Here is a 27,810-nt window from a genome sequence, read left to right as displayed (position 1 = left end):
AAGGGATAGAAACGAGCCATCGTACCCGTGTGACGGCTGTTCTACGAACGCGGAAGTGAGTTGGGGGGAACCCTCTCGCTCCGGCTGGCTGTCTCCTCACTCTCTTCTAGCTGCCTCCTCTAAACTCCGCTGGGCATCATTGCGCGTCAAAACATTGCGTCTCTGCAGGACTTGCCAGGGCCGGAGAGAGGAGAACATTTGCTCGGGAAAAGAAATGCGAAAGGGGTTCTAAGTTTGGCTCTGCCACGAGGGAGACGAGGAGGTGCGATTTTTTAAAAGCGACGTGGAGAACCGATTTTCTTCCCTCCAAAGGTAAAATAATTTCCTCTGCGTTCTTTTTTCCCCCCCAGTATGGTGCATTTGTTGTTACGCACACAGCCAACCCAAGAGCTTACTTTTTTAACCGAGACAACTTTTAACATGCAACCCCGCGTGCTGTAATATCACAATAAAATCACTGAAATAGCCAACAACACATGTTACATGATCGTAACGTGCATTCATCGCGCCTGGACTTTCTCATGTGCCGTGTATGAACTGCTCTGATCGCTTCTTCGTGACTTGGATGCTGTGGTCTACTCTGCACTAAAGCTTTACAGTATCTAGTGGTTGTTATTGGGTTCACATGTTGTCCGTGGTGGCAGTCCTGAACGTATGCGCCATCATCCCCCGGGTGCGCGCTTGCTCGCGTCGGTGCACGTCAGCGGTCACCAATGCGGGTTGTCTTCTAACGCGCACGTTGCGGTTATAATCTCCTCAAGAAGAATCACCTGGTTCTCGTTGATCTGCAAAAGTCAGTGCAGATGTTTGAGCTTTTCAGAGTGGGAAGTGTGTGTTTGCGCGTGTGCGCGTGCGTGCGTGTGCTTTCAGCATTGCTGAGCTGAGGCATCCCCACCATCTGTGCTACGTGCGTTGGCTGAAGTTCTGCACCGGATAAAGTGCGCCACCGCCTGTGACCTGATTCAATAATTACACACACATACAGTAAACCTTAAGCCTTCGTGTTTTGTGTATTTATTGATGTGTTAGCCCACGTGACATCAACCATCTCACACAAGTCAATGACAGATGGGCCAGCAGGTGGACATGCTGCATCCCATCCATAAAACATGTACAAAAAAAATGTGAGATCTGAGATGCGAGACGGTTTAAGAAGAGACACTGTCATTACGTTGAAACCTTTGCAATGATCTATTGTTACATGATTTATGTACACTATGTTGGGCCTACAGTTGGACAGGTCTCACTCACTTTGTGCCATCGTTCACTCTGTTTCTTTGGCACCTTTAATCAAACTGCACAGTTTATTATCTGATAGCCAAAGACAGAAATTCAACGCGTATGATCTGCACAAAGAAACCAGAAAATAAGTATTTCAAGGAGTTTCTCTTGGACAAACTCTGCAGGGAAATAAACAAGTACATGTTTCTAAAGTACCTGTGAGCCAGCCCCGAAATAGAGTCAAACAGAAAAAAAAACGAGATGTGAGGAAAGAAAAGCCATAGCAACAGTAACCAGACACATACACCTGGGATGCTGGAGCCTTGCTTCATCAGTGATATTGGATATGGTCGGGGGAGCAGAGAGGAGTTTGTTTCCTCCTCTGGTCAGTGATGTCATGCTGCTCTCAGGCCGAATGGAGAGCAGGAAGAAAGCACATGAAGCTTGTGGGCAGCTTAGGGGACACACAGCTCATCCATTCCTCAAGGGACACAAAAAGCTTCTTCCCTCTCTCTCAGATTGTTTGTGTTCACCGTATTCCTCTCTTTCTCCTGCTCTCGATCATTGTCAGAAGCCGTATCAGCAGCGGCAGCATCAGTGCGTTACATAACAAAGGTTTTTGTGTTGGGATACAAGGGCCCTTTTGGCTGTTGAGACTCGTGGCACGTAGCCTTTTGTGATGACACCCAGAAATGACCAGAATGGACAGCGCGGTGACCTCAAACGACCCGCGGCAGAAACTGATGAATGGGCAGAGTGACTGCAGAAAAAATAAATAAATATGCGAGCATGCCGAGAGGCATAGAGACCACACCGAAAAAATAAACTGATAAAAGATGGGCCGGCATGAAACAAACAGAGGTCGTACAGTTTCAGTGAACAGAGGTCGTACAGTTTCAGTGAACTCGGGCTGAATCGCTGTGCTCAGCTCCTCTGATCGTTCACGCCGTTTGTTTTTCCCTCAAAGAGTTTTGTTTTTTTGTGCTAAGCAGCCCTGATGGACTCAGCGTATTACAGCGCGCCAGCTTCCATGTTCCCCGCAAACAATGCTGCGCGGCAACACCGGTTTCAAGCATTTCCACCCACCAAGATGAGTGTTAAATACGGAATGTTTTTAAATGTCAAACAGCATCACGGTGCAGCCAATTTAATGCGATAAAGGCCTTTCCACGTCCTTTCCTGTACTCGACTGTATTGCAGGTCATTCACTTGAAAATGTCAGCCAAAAGCTCAGGTACCAGGACTGAAAAAGATTTATACGTTTTATTAACTAAGACTTTGTCATGGCTGTGGTTCTGCAGATAATAAACAGAGAAAAAAAAACATGACCTACAAGAAGATGTGTACTACGCGCAGTACTTTATTCCAACAGAGCTTTTCATTGAGAGATTTCTTGAGTAAACATCTGGCCTCTCAGCTGTAACGGGAAAGTTCACTCCCACATTTATATTTAGGAAATTTAGACAGTATATTCATCCTATGTGACTTGCAAATGCAGGAGTAGAGGCTTAAAAGAAGAAACTTCAAATGAATCAAACTACATTTGAAGCTTAAGTGAGAAGCTTACATTACTGGATTACCTACAATACTGAAGTACCAGGCTTTAAACCAGCCAGGGTTTGTGCAAATGTACGTGATTGTCTTGATTTGCTGAATTTCAAATTGCTGGTTCAATCTTACCAGCCGTTTACTATCATAGGAAACTTATAATAAAAACAGTAATAATCACATTTTAAAAGCTGGGTTTTGTGAAATTATGGATTTTCTGTCCTAATTACTTATAAATCAAGTGGCAAAAGTTTCCGGTCCTGATGTTAAACCAAGAGCATAAAACATGCTTTGGTAAAAAGTCCTTTTTGTGTGTGTGCGTGTGTGTGTGTGTGCACGTGTGTGTTTAAGGGGTCACTCCGACCACTGTACTGAGCGTGTCTTTGTGCCCTAATCCCACGCCGTTGGCACCGCGTCAGAGGAGAGAAAACAAGGGCACATCTCAGTGGCTTATTTATTTATTTCTATCCGCCGGTCCTTCCCATCAGCACTGCAGCCTTCATCTGCCCCCGACTCTAAAAACAGTCATATTGCAGGGCAATAAAGTAAAGAGGCTTCTCTCTCTCTCTCTCTTCTCTTGATTGTTCTGTAGTCACAGAGGCCTTCTGCTCCCATTCAGGATCGTGTTAGTTTTTCCAGATGTCTCAGTTAAGACAGACACGATGGACTGAATGAGACAGCATATTGTGAACGGTATGAAACACGTTCAAAGTGCTGGCTTTAATTTGTTCATAAAGTTCATGTCTTTAAATTTTATTGTGTTACAGTCATTTTAATGAGAAAGAATAGTTGGTGTAAATAGGTAGTGGAAGGTGCATATATTCATTGGGTGACAGCACTGGGGAGTAAAGCTACATTACATTTTTAAGGTCAATAGGTCGCGTGTTTAGCACTCCAGCTACAGGGAGGAAATCAATCGATAAAGTTGCATTAAGCAATACAACCAACAAAGATGGAATCTGCTGCACAAGGTAAAGAGCATCTCCTGTACAGTTAGCACCAAATATACCTCTGCCCTCCTGGCCCCCGGCGCTCCGGGACGAGCTCCCAGGCCCGCTCACTAACCGTCTCCGTCACCAGTGCCCACCAGCAGAAGTATTTTAAGGGCTCGGTCTATTTGGATATCATGGAGCGAGCAGAGCACGATCCTCGCCCGTTGTGCTACGCTAAGCAGATTATCTCTGCGGCCCCGTGTGGGCTGTAGCGTTGCTGCCTGGGTGCACTGCGAGTAAGTGCACAATAGTTTGAAATCAAGCTATAGGTTCCGACTAAGGGCTGCCCCCATTGTCCATGTTCTGCCACGTCAATTAATTAATGCAAGTAGTCGTCCAAAAATGTATGTGTCTGATAAGAGGTATTAGTCCAAAAGCTAAAGGTTTTGCAATAAAAAAAGTATATGATACAGGAAAGCAACAAATCGTCATGTTTGAGGACTAAAATCCAGCCCCGGGTGCACCTCTTACATGCATCGAGCTAAATGCTAAACCGACATGCCAATGTGTATAATGTAGGAATAATGTTTGCCATGTTGGTTGTGCGTATCACTACTAAACGCAGTAATGCTGAGGATGGGAATGTCATTCGTTTTTTCAGGTATTTGATTGGATACAAAATACCTGCAAATACCTACATTGTCAAATTTTACTTTTGTCTTGATGATGGCAGAGGAAAAGTTAGTGGGTTGCCAAGCTAGGATTCATCCTCTGGGCACAATAAAAGTTTACACAAGGCTTTGTCGCAATTCATCAATTAGCTGTTGAGGCATTTCGTCGGAGGGCAGACTGACATTGTCATCACTCGAGCCATGTCGCTCGCATGGCTAAAAGTGACTATAACTAAGCATTTATCTTAACAGTTACCTGTTGATTTTTTTTTTTTGTCTGTCCCTGCTTCGATAGCCCAAACTGTCCTCTCGACCAACTAGGACTCATTTTTGGCCTGTAGAAGAAGCGATGTCCTGTGTGGTGGATGCCTGTACCTGTACCATGTTTGTATCTCACCTCATGAAAGTAGAATTTCTTCAGTGTTTTAAGCTTACAAATGAAATGTGTTGAAATGTTGTGTCTCAGCCTGAAAGAACAGGCCTTAGGTTAATTATGCATCACATCACATGAGAGCTCTTTGACGTTTTAACTGTTTCAAAGACGCGAGCAGGTTGGAGAATTCTCCCCAAACACACACACACACACACACACACACACACACACACACACACACACACACACACACACACAGAGCAGACCGCAATGCCACCTGTGGCTCAGTTTACAACATCAGCTCAGGGAAGCAGCTGTTGCACGGCCGTGTAACCGCTGGCCGCTCCTTTTACCCTCCGTGTGCGCAGGTGTTCGCCTCCCAACCCGGCGCCCACCACGGCCCTCACCTGTGTGTTGCGGTGCTTCCCTTGTGAGCCGACCTGGGCTGGCAGTCCCTTCTTGCACCGCCCGCCAACTCCGCCCATGGTCAGAATGACGCGCTCCAAGACCTTCCAGGCGTACCTGCCGAGCTGCCACCGGACCTACAGCTGCATCCACTGCCGAGCTCACCTGGCCAACCACGACGAGCTCATCTCCAAGGTAACCGGCCCAGGCTGCCCCAGTGACTGGGGCAAGAATCAAGAAACAGACATATTTTTTGTGCCTCTTTAATGTCACAGCATGGGCAATGACTCGGGACATGGACTAACAGCCATTAAACGGCGAGCGTTGAGTTATGACAGGCTATTGCCCGCGGATGGATTGTGTTGTAAACTGGTCAGTAAACTGGTCACATCTGGTAAAGCCACTTATGCATTATCTCATTTCACGAGAGCTTCTATTAAAGTAAAGGCCTGCCTCACTTCAACATATTTGTATTTTATACAAACTAAAACGCCTTCTATTTGTCTCAATCATGATGGTAATGTGATATGCGTCATAGTTACTGCACTGTATGAAAGGGCTCATTCTTGTTTCAGCTTTTTCATCTTTGCCTCATCTTGTCCCTGCAGTCGTTTCAGGGGAGCCAAGGCAGAGCCTACCTGTTCAATTCAGTGTAAGTATCCCCCTCGTGTTGCTTTTCAACCCGCCCCGGTTCCCATTATTCTTTCCACAGCACCGCGTGCTCGACTCAGACAGGAGACAAGGGCTCGCCGTTTGCTCGCCTCGGTGCAGACGGGGTTATTATCGGCCCGGGTTCGGTGTGAAAAGTGGGCAGTTTGAACGCCTGCTCCCTGGCCCGAGCGTCAGTGGTGCGTCGCGTGAGTGGGCGTGAAAGCCGTGACTCACTCTGACTGCATCGTGCAGTATATGCATCTGAGCAACTTGGGTCACTTGAATAGCATTTTTCTTTTTTTTTTTCAACCTTGCTCCCTTTGTCTCCTCTCTCTCGCAGGGTGAACGTCGGCTGCGGCCCTGCAGAGGAGAGGGTTCTGCTCACGGGCCTGCACGCCGTAGCGGATATCTACTGCGAGAACTGCAAGACCACCCTGGGCTGGAAATACGTAAGTGACCTCTGCTCATTTGGATGCACAAGCGTTCCAAGGTTAGAGGGCGATACATTGGGAGGTTGTTATTATAGCCCGCGCTAATTTTATTTGCACCCTATTTGTATTTGGACCTCCTCTTCTTTTTTTGGGGGGTCAACGCAATGTTGCGGCTCTGCGGGATGAATTAATTATGAGACTGGAGATTCATCTTGTGTGACTTGATTAGTTGTGAATGTTTTGAGGAAGGGAAACGGGTTCGTTGGTTTGAACGGGTTCGTTGTTGACGTCCCATGCAGCTTCGGCTTCATTGCGCACGTGCAGGCTGCGTTTAGTGCAGGTGGTATTTTTATGTGTCATGCCGGTGTGAACTGAACGGCATTCACACATGTCAGCGGCCTCGGTGCAGCAGCAGCAGCTGTCCCCTGGTGAACCCTGTCTGCGTGGAGGTGAGAGTTTGCGCCAAAGGGGCCGTGGCTGTTTCCTGGAGGAGTGATTTTCACGCGCACACAAACGGCGTCCTTGTTGTGTGACTTCCCAAAAGCCTCCAACATCAACAACCAGCACTCGAAAGCCCGACCTCAAACATCCTGCGGCCTAAAAATAGCCGTCTTCCTTATGACGCTTGCTATAAACACCTGGCCAACCAGTTTTAAAAGTAGAAACTTTTCTGGGTAGTTTCTATTCCTGTCCTGGAACCCACGAGGCAGAAAAAAAAAAACAGCGGTCACGTGCACGCACAAGCACACAGACACTTGATAGGACTTAATGGAGGGTTTCCAATAATATCAGTGGCAGCGGTATTGATTTTCCACAGTCGACAGAGTTCTATTGAGAGGCTTGACCTACTGCACTTCTAAATGAAGAAATATGATAACGTCAAAGCAAAGGCACAGACGGCACAGACGCTCCGCAGCGAAAGGACATTTGTGTCAGCCAACTCTGTGGCTCCAGCTTCTGGAGAGAGGTCTAAAACGAGTGGGTGGCTTTGGAACAAAAACAGTTGATGGACTTGGACAGAAGGCAGAAGTTGTCATTTTGTGCCATTTTTATTCCTGTTTTCAAAGGCACGAGCTGTGGCAAAAATGATCCCCATTATGGAGTGTTTTCTAAAGGATGTGTTAATAATAGAAAAGAGCATTTCTTAACCTCTCAACGGTTCAAACAAGGTCTTTTAAAGCTCGCGGTTTATATTCAGTGCCTACCGCCACCGTCGTCCGTTACTCGAGCCATGAATATCCTAATTTGGGGATATGTGAGGTTGAACAAGCTGAGGTAAGATTAGCAAGCGGCGGCCGCCGCACCTCAGCGGGGTCAAGGGCTGAGAGTACAGCCTCGGTTTATGCTAAATGCTAACATGCGCATGCTAAAAGGCCTCCATGACAATGACAACATTCTTATGTAAAGCAGGTAGAATGTTTTCCATTTTAGATGAGCTCTTTAGCATGCTAACATTTGCTTATTAGCACCAAATACCAAGCACACAGTTGAGGGGGATGAGAATTACATTAGTTTTGCATTGTATTTGCCTTGGGAGAAACTCAGGAATCTTGAAGATGTTCATTTAAATAAATGTCTCCTAGGACACTATTGTTTAAACCTGATGTCTGTGTTAAACATTTCTTGAACAATTTGCACACGATTTTGAAAACTTAAAGCTCAAATATCCACCAAAAACAATTACTCTTAGCACAATTCCACTATATTCAAAGGGTTTAAAGTTTCTCAAAAGGCCCAGATCGTGTTGCAATCATGCTTTTCAAATGATTGACATTTGCTCTTAACACACTGTATGTCTGCTTACAACTGTTTGATTACAGTGTTGATGTGATGTGAAGCTTTCCGTGTTGTTTGAGGAATTTTGGATTCCACGCCTACAGTAGAGAAGCAGGTTACAGCCTGCAGACACAGAGCAGACTACTGCTACAGTGCATCCGTGCTGCCTGTTGCGAGGCTCAAACATGAGGCCCTTGCTGGTTTTACTGTTACTTGGTGGTGAGCGACAGATTCCCACCAGCTTAAGGTATACCGGTCCTCTGCAGTGTTTAGTGACTGAAGGTTACATAACCAGCTCCCAGAGAGGCAGCGGCAGGCCAGCAGCGAGTCAAGGATTCTCATATATAGAGCTGAAGGGGCGGTTGATGGACCGGTTTAAAAAAAAAAGAAAAGTTTTGTTTCTAGCCATCCTGCTCAACCCATCAGCATGTTGTTATTCTCTGTCCGTCCGTCATTCTGATTAAATCTCCCCTGTCCTCTGCCACACCCTCCAGGAACACGCCTTTGAGAGCAGTCAGAAGTATAAAGAGGGCAAGTTCATCATCGAGCTGGCCCACATGATCAAGGACAACGGCTGGGACTGAGTGACGAGCAACCGGGACACTACTGCAGCAGAGGAGAGGGAGGGGGGAGGGGGGGGGGGTGGGGTGGGGGGCTCGATGACTCGATGGACCGGCTAATGGACGGATGAATGGAATGGGAGGCTGGGAGCGGGGCGGGGGGGTTAAGGGGTTGGGGGTGGGGGGGGGGGGGTGTTGGGTGATTGTGTGACTTTGGTTTGGCTGATATACCATTCACCTTTGTAACTCTCTGCCCGTCCCTCCCTTCCATGACTCTTGATGTATGCACGCACGCCCAAACCCCCAAACACACACACACACACACACACACACACGCTGACGTTCCAGACATCCCAGCTTGACAGAGAGGCAGACAGGCGGACTCGCACGCAGCTGGCAGGAGAAGGCGACTGACCGGCGAGATGTCTCATTGTCACACGTTTCATTTATTTTTCTACCTGAACGCTATTCGGTAGATCTTCAAAAAGGGCCACAACACTCACGGCTCACGAGACATCTTCATTGTGTCAAGTGAAATGTTCCACCTCGCCCCAAACGGAAATGTTTGAACCCGTCACTGAGTGGAAATTTACCACCCCCCCCCCCCCCGAAGGAAGGCGGTCGATGACAACGTCCATTGGCTTCGGTTGGAGAGCCGACGGGCCTTCACTCTGTCATCAGCTCGAATCAGATGACCTAAGATGATTATAGAAAATCCAGCTGATCGCCGCCGTGCCAGCTGAGCCAGTGATGAAGCCTGGCGCTGAGGCACGGAGGCGCGACCCAATGGCTGTCTGGATGTCGGGTGGGGGGGGGGGGGGGGGGCCCAAAGGGATTGACGCCCACCGGGCCGCTCCCCCAAACGCGGTGGGCAGGGGAGGATCCCGATCCAGTTATGCAGAGCGTTTGATGGTTTCTGGCTTGGATTCAGTGCATTTCTTGCCAGTGATGCAGCTCGGGAACGGGCAGAGGGTGAAGGAGATGCAGACAGACCAGCTTGCCCTGAATCATCACAGGAATTTGCCGCCGCGGGCCGCAAAGGCAGGCGTTGGTTTGATTCATCGTAAGATACGACAAGTTGCGTAAAGCGATCTGTCGATTCCCCCCCCGAGTCAGTCTGGTGTCGGCGGGCGGCCACCTTTTGTTATTTTGCCGGGCAGAATTACGCAACATAAGCGGGACTCAGGTGAACAACTTTGACTGGGTTTCTCAAAGCTCTGAGATCACCGTGAGCATGTTTCCCGCGGCTGCTGCAGGTCGTTGGAGGTCGATGGAGGTCAAATGACAGTGTGATTTGTAGGAACTGACAGACAAAGTGGTTGAAGCATGACTGGTCTCAGAAAACATGCAAATAGTAAAGAAAAGTTACCTTTACGGATGTTATGTTAAGGTCCCACTCTCTTTCAGTCTGGGATGGCTGCTGTTTAACTGCTGTTAAACTGATCTTCACTAACCTGATCTTCACTAACCGGCCCTCACAAAAAAAAAACCCATAACAAACCTACTTGGCAACATTGTGAAGCGATTCACTAGATAGAGCCACCCGCTTATTGTGTTCCTCTTCGCATTGACACGTTATCTTCTTAGGTTTTATTATATTTTCTTTTAAATATCCTATGAGTTATGAGCCTGGGTAACATTAACGGGAAGCAACGCTTCAGGTACCTTTATGCTACCGGTCCCTTCTTGATGTGCTGGATGCGTTCTGACCAGTTCCGCGCTTGGACCTCGTCACGTTTTTTTTTTGTGAAAAGAACATTTTGTGAGTACCAGGGTTGCAATGAAACCTCGTGCTGTAAAAACAACAAATGATGGCCGATTCAGTCACTCGAGCCGTGAGATCTTTCTTCATCGGATTGCGGTCCAGAGTTGAGTGAAATTAGTTACACGTCGTCGTCGTCGTTGTTGTTGTTGCAAATATCGCTCTAGAAGCTGCCGTGCGTAGGTCGAGTGCTGTGCAAGACTCCCTTGTTCCGACCAAACCCAAACAGACGACTCCCCGCGGTCACACTGAACCCCTCACAACCAAAGAGCCGCCCATCAACCGCTCATGATTTGACCGAACAAAACACCTCATTTTACAAGTGTTGCGAAAACAAGGGGCGGCGCACAGCTGAAAGCCAAGGTTGTTGGTAGCCTTTCTCTACCATATAGATAATGTATTATGATTTTGTAAACAAAGGATCTTAATATATGAATATATTCTATTCTAAATACTGTATTCGAATCGAGGAGTCAACCCCCGTGCTACAGACTGTAAATAGTGTTACTGTATTGTGTTTTATCTATGATCCATGAATGAATATGATTTAGGTCATGTCATGCTTTATTTCTGGTACCCCACATTGGCTGTACGATACTACTTTTTTACTGAAAATATTTCAATGTCTTTTGTAAAGGAGGATGCTGATGTTGACTATATATCATTGGCTCTTCATCTAATAAAATGCACCTTGATATCCGAATGGAATACAGTTTGTTTCTTCTCATGCAGCTTTAAATATTAGAGTGTCACGCTGTTTAAATGGTGAACTTTCATCATACACATGAAATCATATTGTGTTATTTTTTTAAGAAATGTATAAAACTTGACCCTACATTTTAAAATGCGTTCATTGTTAGACCCCCCCCCCCTCCTCTTCCTCCTAGACCTATTAGGATATAAGTTAAGGATATTAGATTATTATTCAGGCTATTTCCTGAGGCAAATCCAGAATCTCCCATTAAAGCACAACAGAGATCACTACAACCATAACTAACAACAAGGTTTTCATTTTAAATATTAAAGCATCAAAATGGGTATTCTAGGCAACAGTAAATAAATTAGTTTAGTTTAGGATATTTCCCCAGCGAGTCTAAACTTGAGTACAAACGTGGCTGCTGTTTCACGCTGTTTATAGTGGCTTAATGTCTCTAGTTATCTATTAATAGAGACCATAAGCTATATAAGCTCTCAATGCTGCACCATCAGATCCTGTGTAGTAACATTTTTCTTTGCTTATAAATAGTCTTTAAACAAAATAAAAACATATCAATGCAGATATATTTTATTGATTTGGAAGCTTTTGTAAGATTGGAGAACCCATTTAGAAGATTCAACTGGACTGTGACATAAACAAATGTTTACTTTTTGGAGAGGACAATCGCATTCTTACTAAAAGCCCTCTATAATAACACCACCAATGGTGACATGTTCATGTCCCCATGGTAACAAGTGCATCATCTATTGCAAAGAGGAAAAAAACAACATCAGCAGCAGCCACTTTGTTTGCCCCCCCGCAACGGTGATGCTTTTTGGTGTCTATTTGAGGATGTGTGTGTGTGTGTGTGTGTGTGTAGGAGGCATGGGTAGAAGAGTCATCTTTTAGTCTTACATTATTCAAGCTTCTCGTCATGATTACTCCCCCCTTTTGCCTGTTTTCCCATCTCCCCTTTCTTGCTTTCCATTTATCTTCCATTATCATCCCCTCCTCCTCCTCCCTCCTCTCCCCCCCCGTAGTGTTGTTTCCAATGATCCTCCTGGGCTGATTTCCCTCTCTGTCCGACTTGGCTAACCTACTCCAAATCTCACTGCAGCAGATGGTGCTGTGTTTGCATTGGGTTAGGTCTCCTAGCAACCCCCGTCACTTTCTCGCTCGGGCTCCCCTTCTCTTTTTCCTAAAGCGGAGCCGTGGAGCAGTCGCTGTCACACACTGTCTGGGTCCGCCATGCCCACCTCTCCTCTGTCTCTCTGCATGACCCCACCGCCTCTCCGTGTCCACGTCCATGTTTACGTCCGTCAAAATGAGGGCAGCGGGCAGACTGTCTGGATTACTACGCGCATGTAATGATTACATTTGATGTGCAAAATAGAAAAAGCAGGACACACAACAACCAAATGTGATGTGTTCTCCCATGTGACCTAGATTTTGTACAGATGTTCACATGTGTTGCGACGGCGGGGAGAGATCACATCGGGGCCACGCAGGGTTTAAAGCCCACATTATTTCCAGCAGCTAAAAGTAGATTTAGATCATCTTCCCAAGATCTGGCACTTAAAAGGAGATCATTAGCATCCTGGGAGACATGCTGATGAAAACACAACATCGGATGTGCATGTACAGACATGCAATGATTTAGAAACAGTCCGCAAAATATAGACACACACACACACACACACACACACACACACACACACACACACACACACACACACACACACACACTTTGCAAAGACAGGAGGGCAAATGAGGACACACCAGAATCCTTACAAGGCTTTGGTTCTTGTGCTTTGATGCTACCTCCGGCCTGCAGACACATTAGTGTATCTGCATATATAAAAGAAGCCTTAATATAGCTCTAAGCTTCACTTCATTAGTTTGTTTAAGTTAGGGAGATGTCGTAGGATCCACAGTAGAGAGATGTATGAACATTATGTGGAAAAAGAGTTTACTCAATCTTCATGTGAGAATAATTAAGCAAATGTCTGTGTACATGTTATATTGAAATAGTAATAAAGAAATACATTTTCAAGACAAGATGCTTCAACAAAGCCCCTTACATGACAAATTACTATTAAATCTAAAAGCCCTCGTGCTCACAGGTTGAAAAGTGGTGTTCACATCCTCATCCAAAACACAAATCCCCATTCCTCCAAACTGTTCCTGCCTGTATTTCCTCACTAATACAGACGCACACAGAAGTCTCTTTAAAGTCTAATGGCTCACTGGGTGATCATCCATCACACGACGCCGAACCACCACCACTGGGACACTGAGGGGAAAACAACACAATACAAATGGCAGCCAGACGCCACGCAATGATGGCCCTCCCTGATTAATTGCTTTGATTTTCTTTTCCAGCTGCATCACTGAGACAACGCCAATGCTCCACGGTGAAGAGCGTGGACTCGCAGCACAAAGAGCCACAACCCGCCGTCACCTTCAGGTTTTTTTTTCCTGTACGTTTTCGTGACAAAACGAAAGCTTCTGAAAGCTTGTGTTGTTGACTTGCACCAAGTATCGACGATCCCGATGAAGCGTCCCCGGTCGATCTTCTGCACTGGCATTTGAAAGCCTTCCTTCTTTCTGAGGGGAATCATTGGACCCCGAGGGCAGCAGAGTGCTCCGGTGGAAGTGCCCACAGGCCTCTCCCTCTCGCCCTGTGATCTCCTATTTATATCAGACACTCGGATGCAGACCGAGGGGCGGCCTCGCTAGAGAGCAATGTGCACACAGAGCGCTGCGTTCAGAAGGCCCTCGATGACGCCTTACTGCTCAGATAAACTCTCCTGAGTGAAGCAAAAGCATTCGGGAGAAGCTGCGGGATCGATGTTTTGGTTTCGTCAGAGATTTACAAGGACTAAGAAAGTTTGGGCAACCATGGGGAAGAGATTAAGGAAACAGAAGAGATCTTTCTCTCCTTTATCCAAGAATCACGGAAACACGCCGGGAAAAACTGACCTCTGACCTCAGCGGACCAATTTTCAACGTTTCATTTCATGTCAGACGTTGATTGAGCAACAAAATGTTGGAGATTACACCAAGTTTTCACAGAGCTTCAAAAGTCCAAGCAGCACAATCGGCCCCTTCCTGTCAGCGGACTCGCTGATTCAAAGCAGATGTATGTGAGGCTGGTCAATCCCCGCCAGGGTTGGAGAGCAAAGGGGGATGGCGGGTGAGGAAGGGGGAGGGAAGGGGAGGGGGAAACGCTGCCGAAGCTGCCAGGAAACCTGCTGTAAGGCCGCCTGGCTCAGGACTGCAGAGACTATAAATAGCTCAGCTCAGACGCTCACTGGCTCCGCCCACATTACCCACGTGGCAAAACAGCAGCACGGAGCAAAACAACACCACTGCAATACTGTACCACGTTTAAATAAGAGCGGCCTGCTGTGGATAGGAAGAGAGTGGCAGATTAGGGCAAATCCATCGAGCTGGACAATCAACACTCATATTTGTAACCCGAGCACGCTGTCTTTTGAGTAAAATATCAACGATCACTATTTTTAAAGTATTAAGTGCACAATGTCTGGTAAGTCACAACGTGTCTACAGATGAGGCCCACCAGAGACCCCTGCACTAGCATTAACAATTTTGGCGTCCATCCCAGAGAATTATAATAATCACAAGCAGCTCTCTCTGGGAATTGAGACCTGAAAAAAAAAAAACACACGAGCAATGCGACCGCTCACGGCCACATGTTCCCCTCCGAAGAGAATCACAGCAGACAGCCTGCAACCGTGGATGGATTAAAACGCGCCAGAAACCGATACGGAGTTCTAAATATATCAACGTGAGTGGAAAGTGCAGCCTCGCACAACGGATGCGAGGAAATAAAGACTCTCATCAGAAGATGTGGTTGATCCTGGAGCAACCCAGATTAGGGATTTCGGTAATCTCAGCACAGTGGTTTCAGATTAGGCAGATCTTATTTACTGCTTGCCTCAAACAGGTCAGTGTGAGGAAGGCGGGGCGATTTTCTATAGTAAACAACAACTGTTGGAAGAGCAGGGAGGATGGAGTTTAAGAGGCAACGCACTTTACAGTTTACATTATTCAATGTTTCTTATTTGACAATATCGTTCTTTTTCAATTTGGATGCCAACAATGCAAAGCCTTTGAACTGCACGAGTCGATGCTTTTACTGGAAAAGAATCTTCACGACACCACCCAAAAAAAAATCAATTAGGTGCATTAGTATTTTAGCTCGGCTCTGATGTTAAGAGTTATTGAGCTACTCTCAAGCCGACTTTCAAATCTGCACAAAAAACATCTGCATTATTTACATAAACGTGCCTATCATCTCTTGCAAAAAAAAAAAGGTTGAAATACAACTTTTGTTTGTTTTTCACTGTACCAGCAACTCTATTGACTAACAATTGCTGAAGCAATTTATCAATCAGTAACATCCAGCTTTTCCCAAGAATAACATACGTAAATGAAACTCGCCTCCTCCCATCGTCTCACCTCACAAGAACCACAGTCATCTCTGCGTGTGTATTGTTGAGTTGAAATATTTATTTTAAAAACTGAAAAAATAAAAACAAACCCACCAACATAGTTTTTAGTATAGATATCATACAAAGACATATTTCAACGTTGCTATGTAAGTATTTGTTTCTCTTTGACTACAGTGTGAGGCAGTTTGAAAGGCTGGCTGAGCTGACGAGAGAGACAGAGACAGAAAGGGACAGAGAGAGAGACAGAGACAGAAAGGGACAGAGAGAGAGACAGTAAGGGACAGAGAGAGAGACAGATACAGAGACAGAGAGATTCATTAAGAATATTTGGGAAAAAACATAACCTGACAACCCTCAAGGTGCATTCAATTCATCTTTCTAGACATTTTAAAATAGAATATAAAATGTGTCTTTTTTTTTGTTTTACATTGCAATTTCTCTTGAAATCAGCTCCCCGGGTGTGAAAGAAGTGACAGAGCAGGTTAAATCATTATTAAATACAGATAGACCTGGACCCAACAGTAATACAATTAATACTTAGTTTCTTTAAGCTGCTTGGGGCAAACGATGGGTGCTGTTAATTACAAAAAATATTTCAAAGTCTGTCCAATAAAACAATTTTTAGACGCACCCATCTGCTCCTGCAAGTAGTTTAAAACTAGTTTTTAAGAATGATTGGCAAATACCATTTGACCAGCATCTGTTAAATAAACCAGTGTCGCAACTTTTTCTTTTTTTTAAAAGATACACAGCTGAAGCAGAGCGTCAAAACAAAGTATGTTAAGAAAGAGAGAGAGAGAGAGAGACTCCAAGGGAGTCATCGAACGGACGCCTCCTCGTCTCTTGGTCTCCTCACAGCGTCAACAACAAGTTTAAAGTCCGTCCACCCTCCCTCCGTCCGTCCGTCCGCTGGGGCTCGCGAGTGCACCAGTCCTCATTCAATTAAACTGAACCCTTGAAAAAAGTAATGCTCATGAATGCTTTTAGATTAAACGAAAGCAAAATATTATTTCCAACAAAAGAAGGCTTGTAGTTTATATACACAGCTATACAGGAAGCTATTGTCCTGCAGGGCATCTGAAGAGGCAGGATCATGTGACACACCGGATACAACATCTCATGAATAAACGTCCATGCATCTTGAAGAAAGGTCACGACATTCAAACTTTTCAGGCTTTTCCGTTTGTTGCTACTGCAGATTTTCTGGTCCTTCCTTCAGGGAAAAATCAAAAATCAACCTCGCCGCGAGGAGTCAAATGAAAGAAGTGACCTCATGTCTTCCGGAGTTTGAGCAACAACTGTCTCTTTCATCAGTCCTACCCACGATGCACCGCTGCCTCTGACCATGTAGCATTCATCAGGTAGTTGGCAGTCTCAAAGCTCACAGGGACAAGACTGTTGAGAGGAAAAACGGTGCAACTTTGCTTTTCTGAAAGTACTGCAGCTTTTTGGAGCCGATTCAACAGTTTCCATGCAAGCGTCCGTTAGAAGAAAGATTGAGAGGAAATATAAAAAAAAGAAAAAAAAAATTTAGGAATCGGCTGGAGTCAACAGTCACGGTCGTTAATGGTAGAGAGGTGAAAGGCAGAAAGTCCAGTGCACCAGTGTGGACTCGATAAGGTGAGAAGTCACAGTGAGGAAGAAACTAGGGAGGAAGATTAAGACGGACAGACAGCCTCACAAGAGAGGAGAGCAGGCCATCTACGTCACAGGCAGACAACGGAGGGAGGGGGCGAGCACAGTCTGGTTTAATGGAGCTAGGGGGGTTGGCCCTTGTGCAGTGCATTCTGGGATGTCTTGAGTAGAGCTTGTGCTTTTTTTTTGCGTCTCCTCGACGGAGAGCCATTATCAAAAAAACTAAAACACGGGCGCGAAAAAGACTGTTTCCAACGTGCACCTGGTGGAGAGGCATGACGTGGAGGGGTGTGACACCATGAAGATGCGCCCCCCCTCCCACGCATTGGTTCCTCTTCCTGTCGCTGAAGCCTTGGACATTGTTGGAGAAACAGGCTTAGAAAAGAACCACCTTTTAATTCGGCTTCGACAACAGAAAGAAGAAAGAGAGAGAGAGAAGAAAACAAGAAAGAAAGAGTGTGAAACGGTTTAAATATGAGCCGGTCTTCTGGTGGAGTCGGGGGGGGGGTCAGCGATGACGGGTCTCACCCTGAGACCAACGAAACAAAAAAGACTGATTAATGCGGGGTTTTTTTTTTTTTTTGCAGTAGTGCGGGTGCATTCAGAGGGAGCGAGCTTGTCCTCGGGCCTTACCTTCTTCTTGATCGCCCCAGCCCTCGGCTACTCCGGCCAGCTCGTAATGCTTCTTCCTCAGCTCGCCGAGGCGCTCGCGTTCCTTCTGCAGGCGGGTCTCCAGCTCCAGAACCAGGACCTGAAGGGACCACAGACCGCCAACGCAAACCCTGCTTTATCTTTTCCCTATGAGGCGATTTTCTTTTTCCCGAACACGATTAAGAAATATGTCAAGTCACCCAGGCTAAATCAAAGTAAGGGAGAGGAGGAAAGCGATCTGGCCGGTTATTTGATTATTTTTGTCCAAGTTCCCGTCTGTGCTTTCCAAAGCCCGGTTAAACAACCATTATTCTCTCAGGCTTTCAGTCTTCAAACAGGGGGGACCGGGTCCAACAATGGGACGTGTGTGTGTGCGAGTGAGCAGGTCCAGACCTTTCTGTGTTTTTCTTTCAGCGCCACAACACTGAGTGAAGTGTTTCACATCGGCACAAAGAACACAATGGACCTTTAGTCTGCTGGGGAAACTCAAATATTACCCATCATTATTAAATATTTAAATTCCCCTCTCGTTGTGGGCTAAATGGGAGACGTGTGGCTTATTAAGGTTGATGGTTTGTCTGCCGCTCACCTGCGCGTCCATCTCCTGTCGTTTGATCTGGGTGAGAGTCATGCTAGAGAAGTCCATCGTATCTGTACACAAAGGACAAAATGATGCTGTGAAACGCCTTGTAAACATTTGGACATTTTGCATTAAGCCTGTGAGAGCGACGCTGCGAGCCAAACGCTCCAGACTTCCTCACCTTTTTCTTCAACCTGGGACTTCCCCGACTTGGTGGAGGCCACGACGGCGGCGGTGGCCTGTGTGACGCCGCGGGACGCCTTCTGCAGGCGCTGCAGGTTGGCGCTGTCCTTGTCTGCTTTTACCTGCAGAGGGACAGCGGCAACCAGTCAAACGGGAACTCATAGCCGTGTTCCTCCGTCAGCTACCATTTAGACACAGAGTCAATAATAATGCATTTAAAAAGCACATGAATTCTGGGCTCACCTTGGAGGCAGCCACTAGCTGCGCTGTGCTGGCAGCTATTTCGTGTGAGCACACCATCAACTCCTCAAACTTCCCTTTGCCCTGCACCACCAGATCGGCAGCGTCTCTGGAAGGAGGCGGAGACCACTTTGTTCACAGCACAGCAGGAACCACCTGATTCATGGATGCCCTTCCAGGCTTGAGACGTGATTTATCGAGCCGTTTGTTCTTGAGCTATTTCCTCCTAAAGAAAGGGCACCTCTTTCGCTCTTCGGGACATTCACACCACTTTGTTGCTGCGTATACACGGTGTATCCTCCTTAAGAAGGAGAGCCTCCGGAGGGAGGACTGATACTCACACCATGACCGTGGCGCCCCATCCCACTGCTTTGGAGGCAGAGATCAGGCCTTCGGTCCAGCGGGAGTTCTTGGCGTAAAATTCCTTCGTGGACGCCGCCCCCTGGTGGACGAAACAGGAAGTAATAAAAACGGTTTGTTTCATGAGATCCATTTTAGGCTCTTAGGGATGAATGCAGGGGTGGCAACCCAGGAATTTTCCCACAACATAGACCATCCCTCCAAAATAAGTACATTCACTTTACTTGAAATGCAATTTAGTATAAAATACCACGCACGGTAATGAATGCATCAGAGACTTAGTGCTGCTACATGATGCATATACTAGTCTACATTACATTGTATGATCTGCAATACTACTGCACTATACTATTTTATGTTTATATGATAAAATATGATATGATTAAATAATATCGTATTATTAGTATTACTACTATCACACTATAGTCCACTGCACTATATCATAGCATAGCAAAGTAATATCATATACTATAGTGTATTATATTAATAAACACCGTATCCTTATATATCTCATGAATCATAACTTATTCACATTACATAATATTATAACTATATACAGTAGACTTAATCTGCCATGTTATCTGTAAAGACTGTAACTGTAAATAGTAAAAGTAAAGGTTGCATTTTTGACTATGAATCTATTAAAACTTGAAAGGTTGATGTAATTAAAATAAATTATGCAGAATACAACCCACATCTCATCCTCACTGTTCTTCTACAAAGAAGTAGAAGAAGAAGAAACTCACCCTGCCACCCTCCACAATGTCCTTTTGCAGATTTTTGGAAGACAGAACCAGCTGCTTGATCGCCTGCATCAGCTCTGTGCAGGCACCCAGAATCCTGCAGGGGCCGACAGAGCAGAGGAAACACTGACTCTACAGCGACTACTTGTTCCCCTTTCATCCAACCGGACACATTATGAATGATGGTGCTCAATAAGGAAGGACACCAGTTTCCTCACTATTTGCAAATACCAGTTAGCTTCCTCACTGTCTAATTATTGCATGATCAATCTACCAAGACGTAAATTCTCAATGTTTTTTTGCAGCTGCGGCAGTTGTCTTTTCTCCTTTTATAATTATCCTCCACAGAAACACTGAGGAAACAACAGGTTTCTTGCCATAGTAATTAAGTGAATCAAAACATTAATGCATAAAACTGAAGCTTATTTGGCTTCATTCGGAGGAGAATAAATACACACTGGATGAAATTAGGCAAAAAGATACAAACCCAAACAAAACAACTACATCACAAACTTACTATAAGACAAAATACGTAAAATTCAAAACATGAAATTGATGGATTCTCATGTATAATTGGAAATTTTAGTTTCTGCACAATGATGCAATCAAGAGGTTCCTAGACATCATGTTAGTCTAGTTAGTGCACCGTATTAATACACGAATGTGGTGAAGGAAGTCTTTGATATGATGTGCCAGTGAAACGCTGGCTGCAGACTTCACAGTTTGCTTTGGCTTTGTGGCAGACATCTTTCACACGTCGGCCCCGAATCTGCGACTGTCTGCAGCTTCATCAGTGCTTCATTTGAACAGCACGCAACTCTTGTGCTGCTTCGTCTAAAAAGCATTTTCTATTTCCCTTCTCAATTTATTGCCGTTGTTGTAAAAGCGTTACATCTCGTGGTCGGCACTTTCACAAACACGACTGGCTGGGAGCATAACAACGGACCCTGTTACTAAACTTTCATGTTTATTTAGGCTATTTAATGTGTCTTAAACACAGATGTGGGGGTTGATCCAGTTATGGTTAATACAAATGACTGCCACTGTATGTAGAAGGAAGAAAACATACGTACTCTGCTAAATCTCATTAAATGAAATGTTCTACAAGTAGTCTGTCTCTTGAGAAGGCGGTAAGTCTGATGGGTGCATTACCTCTCATTGACTTCCATCTTGACTCCAGTATCAACTGCTCGAGAATTGTTGAGCATTTCCTGTTGGGATCCGCAGAAGAGAAGCAACAAAGAAAGACACTTTGAAGTTAATTACAAAGACACACAAGTCGACCACAGCTAAAACACACAAACATACCTCTATCCTGGCAGCGGCCGACTCCACAGCTTCCGAAGTGGAAGCCATTTCCTTCTCCACTAGATCTCCCAGCTCCCCCTGCTGCAGCTCCAGACCCCGAGGGCGCAGCTTCTGAAAGAAAGACACAGCAAGAGAGCCTGTAAGTAAGTGTTTCAAGATTCAATTAAACTCATTCGGGTTTTCTTTATCCCATCCTATGTTCACAGGGTTCAACTATCAGTATGAATGAAGTGTGGACCTCTGCCGTGGCCAGGATGGCCTCCAGAGCCGCCCTCAGCTTGCCGCTGTCCGCCGCGGACATGCTGCTCTGCTGCTTCATCTGGCCCAGCAGAGCCAGAGCTTCAGCCCCGCAAGCCTTCACGCTGTCCGACAGCGCTGAGAGGAGCAGAGACGTCATGTCATTACAATAAGCAAACAATGCGCGGAGGTGCTCCAGTGAAAAATAAAGGACATTAACAGTATTGAGCCTACATAATGTTGACATGGAGTAAATGACGGCAGAAAACGATGTCATTGTCTGTGAAAACATCATGTAATGTCTTCTGTAAACTCTGCACTGTGTAATTATTCTGACATGAGAGGACAAGGGGAAACCAAAACTACCTCCACAGAAGGTGTAGGTAGGTAGGCCTTTTGGAACTGTACTTTGATTTGCTCAATTTAAGACACAGATTTCCAGAACCAAAGCAAGAGACCCCGCTTAAGTCCCACCCCGTTTTAATTCTAAGCTGTTGTTGTTGTTTTTGTTGCAGTAATATGACTAGTCTCCAGAGCTTCATTATATGCATGTTTAAACTCATCCAGGTTGCTAACATTGAACAAAGAGGACTAAATCCCAGCAAATTATAGCGACAATAGTTGTAACTTTAACGTAACACACGAGGAGCTACGAGCCGCTTACAGACGTGTCAGAACGTGTACCAGTCTGGGCCCACAGATGATATCAGGAGTGAAATCTGTGTCACGCACACACGTACCATCAGCTTGCTCCACGGGCACCATGTGGGAGGTGGCACTACCCTGAACGATGGTGTCCCCCACCAGGTGGCCACACTGTGTCACCACTCGTACCAGCGCAGATACACCTGGATGAACCAATCATTGGATAGAACCTCAGTCAACGTAAACACCGACATATTAAAACACTGTCACTGTGTCACTTTGCATCGAGAGCTTATCTTATTTCATGTATATCTAGTATTTAAATACGATGACTTGAGTTGAAAACTCAAACAAATACATTAGCATTGTTTATGACAGATACGCATTTACGAGAGACATTAGCAAGCTAATACCGTATGAGCTAGTAGCCAGCAAACACCTGTTGCTATCTAGAGTTTTTTTTAAATACAGTAAACTGCCGTAAAATACTGAGACCTTTCAGTAAGGAATGATGACAACCGTTTTTCCTCTTATCTTAACAGTACAGTTACCACCTTGTTCCGTCTTTGTCGTTACCTGGCAGCCCGCTGTTTTTATGATTCACGTATATAAAAGCCTGCTGGACCTCCTCTTCCCCACTTCCCCATACAAGCCGTGCCTGATGGACACCTACTCTCACTTAATTCTTAATTGTATTGCACCTACATCCTGATCCTTTGTAGGTTGGTTCAGGAAGGGATGATATCACAAAGCTTCCTGCAAAGCTTCCCTTGTCCTCAACTTGAGCTATCAACCAGAACAATGGAGAACACCTGTGTGAGCGCCACGCATCTAAATGATGATAATTGCAGGGCTCCGTGTTTGATAACGGTCTTCGGGATAATGTAGAGTCGTGAAAAAGTATTTAAAAAAGGCAAGCGCTAGCTTATTACATATGACGCATTTCTTTACAAGGCTAAACTCTCACCTGTGTTGTCAGTGAGGAAGGCCTCTTTGGCAGAATGGAGTCGGTCCATGCAGTCTAAAGCGGCCTGACATCGGGATGCTAGGTAGTCTGCAGAGATAAAAGAGGAAAAGACAGACATGGGAGCTCAGGCGTAAACATCTGCACAAAAACAGTAGCTGCATAGTTAGCATGCGACCACAGCTGCTCTGACCCGCCGAGCTGGTGCAGCTGATGTGCGCCGGGTCGTCTATCTGAGCCAGCGAATCCTGGATGATCATCTCCGCCTCCTCCACCGCTCCCTGCAGGCTGGACCAGCGAGCCGAAACCAGCTGGCTCTCCAAGGCCTGCTCCCTGCTCTCCTGTGGGCGCAAACACACACACACACATATATAGACACACGGTTTAACTTATGACACAAGCCTTTATTAGAGATGTAAGAGGGTCCAAATGTGTAAATAATAAAGGCGTTCATTGACAATTGACATTGACTTCACTCGCAACCGAGGAAATCGGTGCGATTTATTACAGTTAATTAAGTTAATGAGGAAAGACATTTGGTAGAAAAGACAATCCGTCACCTTCTCATTGATCTGATTCTGCAGGGCTTCGGCCGTTTTCACCCCGCTCTCCCTCTCGGTCGCCAAAGAGCTCTGGACCCGCTGTAGCTCCTCCCCACGGACAGCCAGCTCCGCCTCCACCTTGGACATGGACTGCACCAGCTCCGCCTTCTCGGACTCCAGGGCGACCAGCTGGGTACCGAGCACCTCGCTCGACTACGTGGGCGGATAAAAGATGGAGGGATTACTTTTTTTTCCTTTTTTTTTTTTTAAAAGACCATGATTACGAGGAACAATGAAGCCGTAAGAAGACCTCGTAAGGATAACACAAAGCCGAGCTGACATTTCAGGATGCGGTTTGAAGCGAGTGCTTTGACCACACAATGAGAACCGCTTCATCTTTGGCCACTCATTATAACAATGATGCCTCCATTTAAGTCTGCGGGGAGGCGGACGGTCTCCGGGGGAGGTTTAAATCGAGGTCAAGTTTATAATCAAAAGAACATTTGCAAGCTGCTGTTGTGCAACTCGGCTGCAACGAAACAAACACTGAGGCAACCGAGTGAAGACTTTCAACAGATCCTGTGTTGCAGGAGTTTGCAAAATGACATTTTTGGATAATTAACTAATAGTTAAATACACATTGGCGAGTGCATGGCAAGAAAAAGAAAAAAGCATGTGTGAGACTTACAGCCTGAGGCCCAGCAGGTCCGACGGAAAGCCAGAAATATAGAAGAAACAAGATTAATAATTTGGATGTAGACTGTGACAGCTGAACGCATGGGAGAGGAGCAAAGAAACGTGGGCTGCGTGTGAAAAGGACTGCGGAGATCAAACGGATGGTGGAAGAGTAGGAGGACAGAAAGAGCGACAGTGTTGATGAGAGTGGGAGGCAGAGACGGTGGAGAGGTACGCTGCATGAGCAGAAAAACATCCGTAATGGTGAGGCAAAGGGAGTCCGAAGGCAATCGGCCCGAGTTGTGGGCGCGAATTCATGGCTCACTGAGCCATCACTCTCCTTCAAGATATTCCCCTGGATTCATTCTTTGCTAGCGGGGTGTGAACCGAAGCAAAGGAACCAAGCACGAGCAGTCGTTTGGACAAGACTCATCGTGGTCCCCCCTTTTAAAGCAATGCCTTCACTGCCGCTTGATGCGAACATCAACTCGACTTCAGCTCTGCAGACGTGACCGACACGGGCCTCGAAAGTGGATTAACTGGAATAGAAGGGGATGAAATCCACTGTGCTGCTGTTGGAGAAAAAAAATTGTCCTCAGGCTAAACCCAGATTTCCTATCAGTTTAAATCAATTCTGTCTGAAACAGGATGTTTTTTGAGAGATTTCTTTGCCCTGTGCTTTGACAAAGAGGGGAAATGACAGTTGATGTGTAGATGAAAAGAAACAACTCAGCAATTCACTTTGAAGGATTTAGTTTCCCCCGATGTGAACGACCTCATACAGGTTACAGAATGGTAAATACCAAAACTACACCAAAGATGTAACTCTGCAAAGGTTGGGCGCAAGTGAAACCATCAAATAATTGACGACTGGAGTCAGAGGACGTGATGCCAGCAGCCCATTTTTAGATTTGATCCAGACTGCGCTCCATTAGGATCACCCAGATTTGTAAATTAAAAAAATTCCACATCATGAATCTCACCACATTTTCCTGCAGCAGCCGCTGTTATCTAAATTAATTAGGACCCTTTTAAATGAGTTCTGTAACTTTTCACAGCAACCCTGCAGAAGCAGTGAGCAAATTCAAGCGACACTTTGTGAGAGGAGAGTGACCTGTTGTGACGAGGCAGCGGTGGTCTTCAGAGAGTCCAGCTCGGTCCGGCTGGACACCAGCTGCCTCTGCAGCTCCTGCAGCTGCTCCAGCTGCTCCCTCTCCTGAGCGACACAAGTCACAGAGTCAGAAATCTCACCACGGCTCAGATAGAACAACCACTAACAAACTCTTTCATTCAAAGGTTAAATTCCAATCATGCACGTCGACGTGGACAATGACCTCGACGACCTCGACTCACCTGTCGGCCTGCGACCTCCTGAGCGGCCTTCACCTTCTCCTGCATCTCTCTCCGCACCGCGTCCACTTCGTCCTGTGCTGCCCGAGCCACCGTCATCTGCCGGGTGACCTCCGCGTTCTGCACGCACACACACACACACGCACGCACACACGACTTAGAATTTTTCGGAAGGAGCGAAGGACACAGAGAAGGATTCGATTGAACTTGACAAAGTAAGACTGGTCTTCCCTGACCTTCCTCAGCAGGTCGGCGTGACTCTGAACCAGCTCTGAGTACTTCTCCTTCAGTTTGCTGTAGCGCTGCTCATTGGCTTGAGCCTTTTCTGGTTGGACACACGCGACATAGAGGGAGACACAGACATACGCGGTCATCCGCAGACACAATCACGGACAAAAACTGCAGGCAAGTCGTGGTTACAACAAAGGCCTCGTTTAATTAGTCATTTTAAATTGTTCATGTTACAACCCCTAGTTTTCTCCTTACTTTTCGCTTTCCCTCACTGTGAGCAATTAGAGGAGAAGAGTTTAAAGTTCCAAACTTGTGGGTTTAACCCCACCTCGGTCTATGACAAAAAGTACTTTGATGTAATAAATATCTTTCTAAAATCCCACGTTAATGGCCAATGAAGCTTTTCCTGCCAACGTCCCTGACGTAGTCTTACTCTCTATCTCCGTCAGGCTCCGCTGCTCCTTCTCCGTGTCCTCTCGGACCCTCCGCAGGTCGTCCAGCTCCGCCCTCAGGAACTCGCTCTCCCCCGTGGCCTGCAGCCTCAGGTGGCTCTGCTCGGCGAGCTCCGCCTCCAGCTCGTTGACGCGTCCCCTCAGAGCTTGACACAAGCGACCGCTCTGATGAATCAAAGCAAATTAAAAATTGACTTTCGAATTTCTTGGAATCCGTTGTAGAACGGCGACCCGCAGAGCGATGAAGAAATGATTTACCTCCAGTCGGAAAGACTCCAGCTCGTCTTTGAGGGCCTGGATCTCCCTGGTCAGCTGCTCAATCAGACGATCCCTGAGTGATAAAGATAAAGCATTCATGGAAATTAAAATCTGAAACCCTAGGTGACTTGTAACTATGCATCCAATCGAACGTCTTGTTTTACACAATGAAGCCAAAGATCCACACCCGTGTTGGGACATTTGTGATCAGTAGAGTTTAACATCTTGCCCGTTTTGAAACAATTGTGACCACTGTAACAGACACACAGACACACGGCGTTTTCTTACTTGTCGTCCTTCCTCAAGCCGTTCTGACTGTTGAAGTTGAACGGGTCGACAGCAGCCGAGGTGCCGAACAGGTCGTCGAACTTGGTCTCCAAAGCAACCTGTGTGTCAAAAACAAGCAGGTTTAAAAAGACAAATATCATGAGTATCTATATACTCAAATTCATCAATCTGCTCATTCACTAGTAATTATTTTGGTTCCAAACAGCTATTTATTGCCTCAGTATTGACTACGTTTAATAGAAGACAACAGCCAGATATGAAAAGTAGCCTATATAAAGACCATGAAATGCCATCATGTATATAAACCAGATGTTGAGAGTAACCTTACAAAGAACTACCCGTCACCCGTTCTTCAAACTACAAACAAAACAGATCAATCGCATTCCAGAAGGAAACCTCCAATGTTTCGTTACCGGCAGCACGGGGACGTCTGTGTCCACCAGGTCGTCTGTCTCCACCATGTGCTCTGACTCCGGGGACGACGACTCTGCCGGGATCACGACCACGGGGCTGATGTGCTCAGACAGAGCCGACGCACGCAGGAAGTTAGGAGGATTCTGACCAAAAAATAAAACGGATAAACACAGAGGGCACGATCATAAACCACCATGTTGTTAGAAGTAGGCTTTTACCGGCTAAACGTGTCCCAAAATGTCTTCACCCTTTGAAAATCTGTCCCGGTTTTACAACATGCATTATTCAATCATTGATGAACTCTTCTCCGAAAGTCAGGAGTAGGAGAGTCAGGAGTTTACCGGCCTTCAACATAGTGGCGATGGTGGTGCACGGAGTAGTGTGATGCGCTGGGAGCTGCAAGGTTGCTGCCCCATGTCGACGTGTCCCTGACACCTAACCCTTAATTGCTCCCCAGGCAAAATGTAATTAATGGGTTATAATACAATGTAAGTCGCTTTGGATAAAAGAGCGTCAGCTAAATGACATGTAGTGTAATGTCGAGGCTTA

General features: G+C 46.0%; 2 protein-coding genes across 4 annotated transcripts in view; one reads left to right on the top strand and one right to left on the bottom strand.

The window, feature by feature from the left end:
- Positions 1-115: 115 nt before the first annotated feature.
- Positions 116-8,637, top strand: LOC119221465 (protein yippee-like 2). Of its 2 annotated transcripts, none has more exons than XM_037477627.2 (6): positions 116-312; positions 4,668-4,756; positions 5,114-5,345; positions 5,759-5,802; positions 6,142-6,250; positions 8,503-8,637. In XM_037477627.2, the coding sequence occupies exons 2-6, from the start codon at positions 4,722-4,724 to the stop codon at positions 8,590-8,592; spliced, it is 510 nt and encodes a 169-aa protein (XP_037333524.1). In that variant the 5' UTR covers positions 116-312; positions 4,668-4,721; the 3' UTR covers positions 8,593-8,637. The 2 variants fall into 2 exon arrangements, with proteins under 2 accessions (XP_037333524.1, XP_037333523.1); XM_037477626.2 differs by having other exon boundaries at positions 5,726-5,802.
- A 6,906-nt stretch (positions 8,638-15,543) lies between these two features.
- Positions 15,544-27,810, bottom strand: part of hip1 (huntingtin interacting protein 1) — a 34,440-nt gene continuing 22,173 nt past the window's right edge. For both annotated transcript variants that reach the window (XM_037460432.2, XM_062561118.1), the window contains exons 11-31: positions 27,261-27,404; positions 26,848-26,945; positions 26,560-26,632; positions 26,283-26,466; positions 25,855-25,943; positions 25,622-25,738; positions 25,383-25,484; positions 23,612-23,806; positions 23,245-23,392; positions 23,055-23,141; positions 22,183-22,290; positions 21,444-21,580; positions 21,206-21,316; positions 21,050-21,108; positions 19,901-19,994; positions 19,136-19,236; positions 18,798-18,903; positions 18,553-18,676; positions 18,381-18,442; positions 17,774-17,891; positions 15,544-17,669 (exon numbers count right to left, since the gene is read on the bottom strand). In XM_037460432.2, coding sequence (XP_037316329.2) covers positions 17,665-17,669; positions 17,774-17,891; positions 18,381-18,442; positions 18,553-18,676; positions 18,798-18,903; positions 19,136-19,236; positions 19,901-19,994; positions 21,050-21,108; positions 21,206-21,316; positions 21,444-21,580; positions 22,183-22,290; positions 23,055-23,141; positions 23,245-23,392; positions 23,612-23,806; positions 25,383-25,484; positions 25,622-25,738; positions 25,855-25,943; positions 26,283-26,466; positions 26,560-26,632; positions 26,848-26,945; positions 27,261-27,404 — 2,262 coding nt within the window. In that variant the 3' untranslated portion in view covers positions 15,544-17,664. The remainder of the gene's footprint in view (positions 17,670-17,773; positions 17,892-18,380; positions 18,443-18,552; positions 18,677-18,797; positions 18,904-19,135; positions 19,237-19,900; positions 19,995-21,049; positions 21,109-21,205; positions 21,317-21,443; positions 21,581-22,182; positions 22,291-23,054; positions 23,142-23,244; positions 23,393-23,611; positions 23,807-25,382; positions 25,485-25,621; positions 25,739-25,854; positions 25,944-26,282; positions 26,467-26,559; positions 26,633-26,847; positions 26,946-27,260; positions 27,405-27,810) is intronic.

Source organism: Pungitius pungitius, chromosome 3 (genome assembly GCF_949316345.1).
Source record: "Pungitius pungitius chromosome 3, fPunPun2.1, whole genome shotgun sequence".
Classification (NCBI taxonomy): domain Eukaryota; kingdom Metazoa; phylum Chordata; class Actinopteri; order Perciformes; family Gasterosteidae; genus Pungitius; species Pungitius pungitius.
Note: the sequence above shows the minus strand (reverse complement) of the source record. Positions and strands in the feature narration are given on the sequence as shown.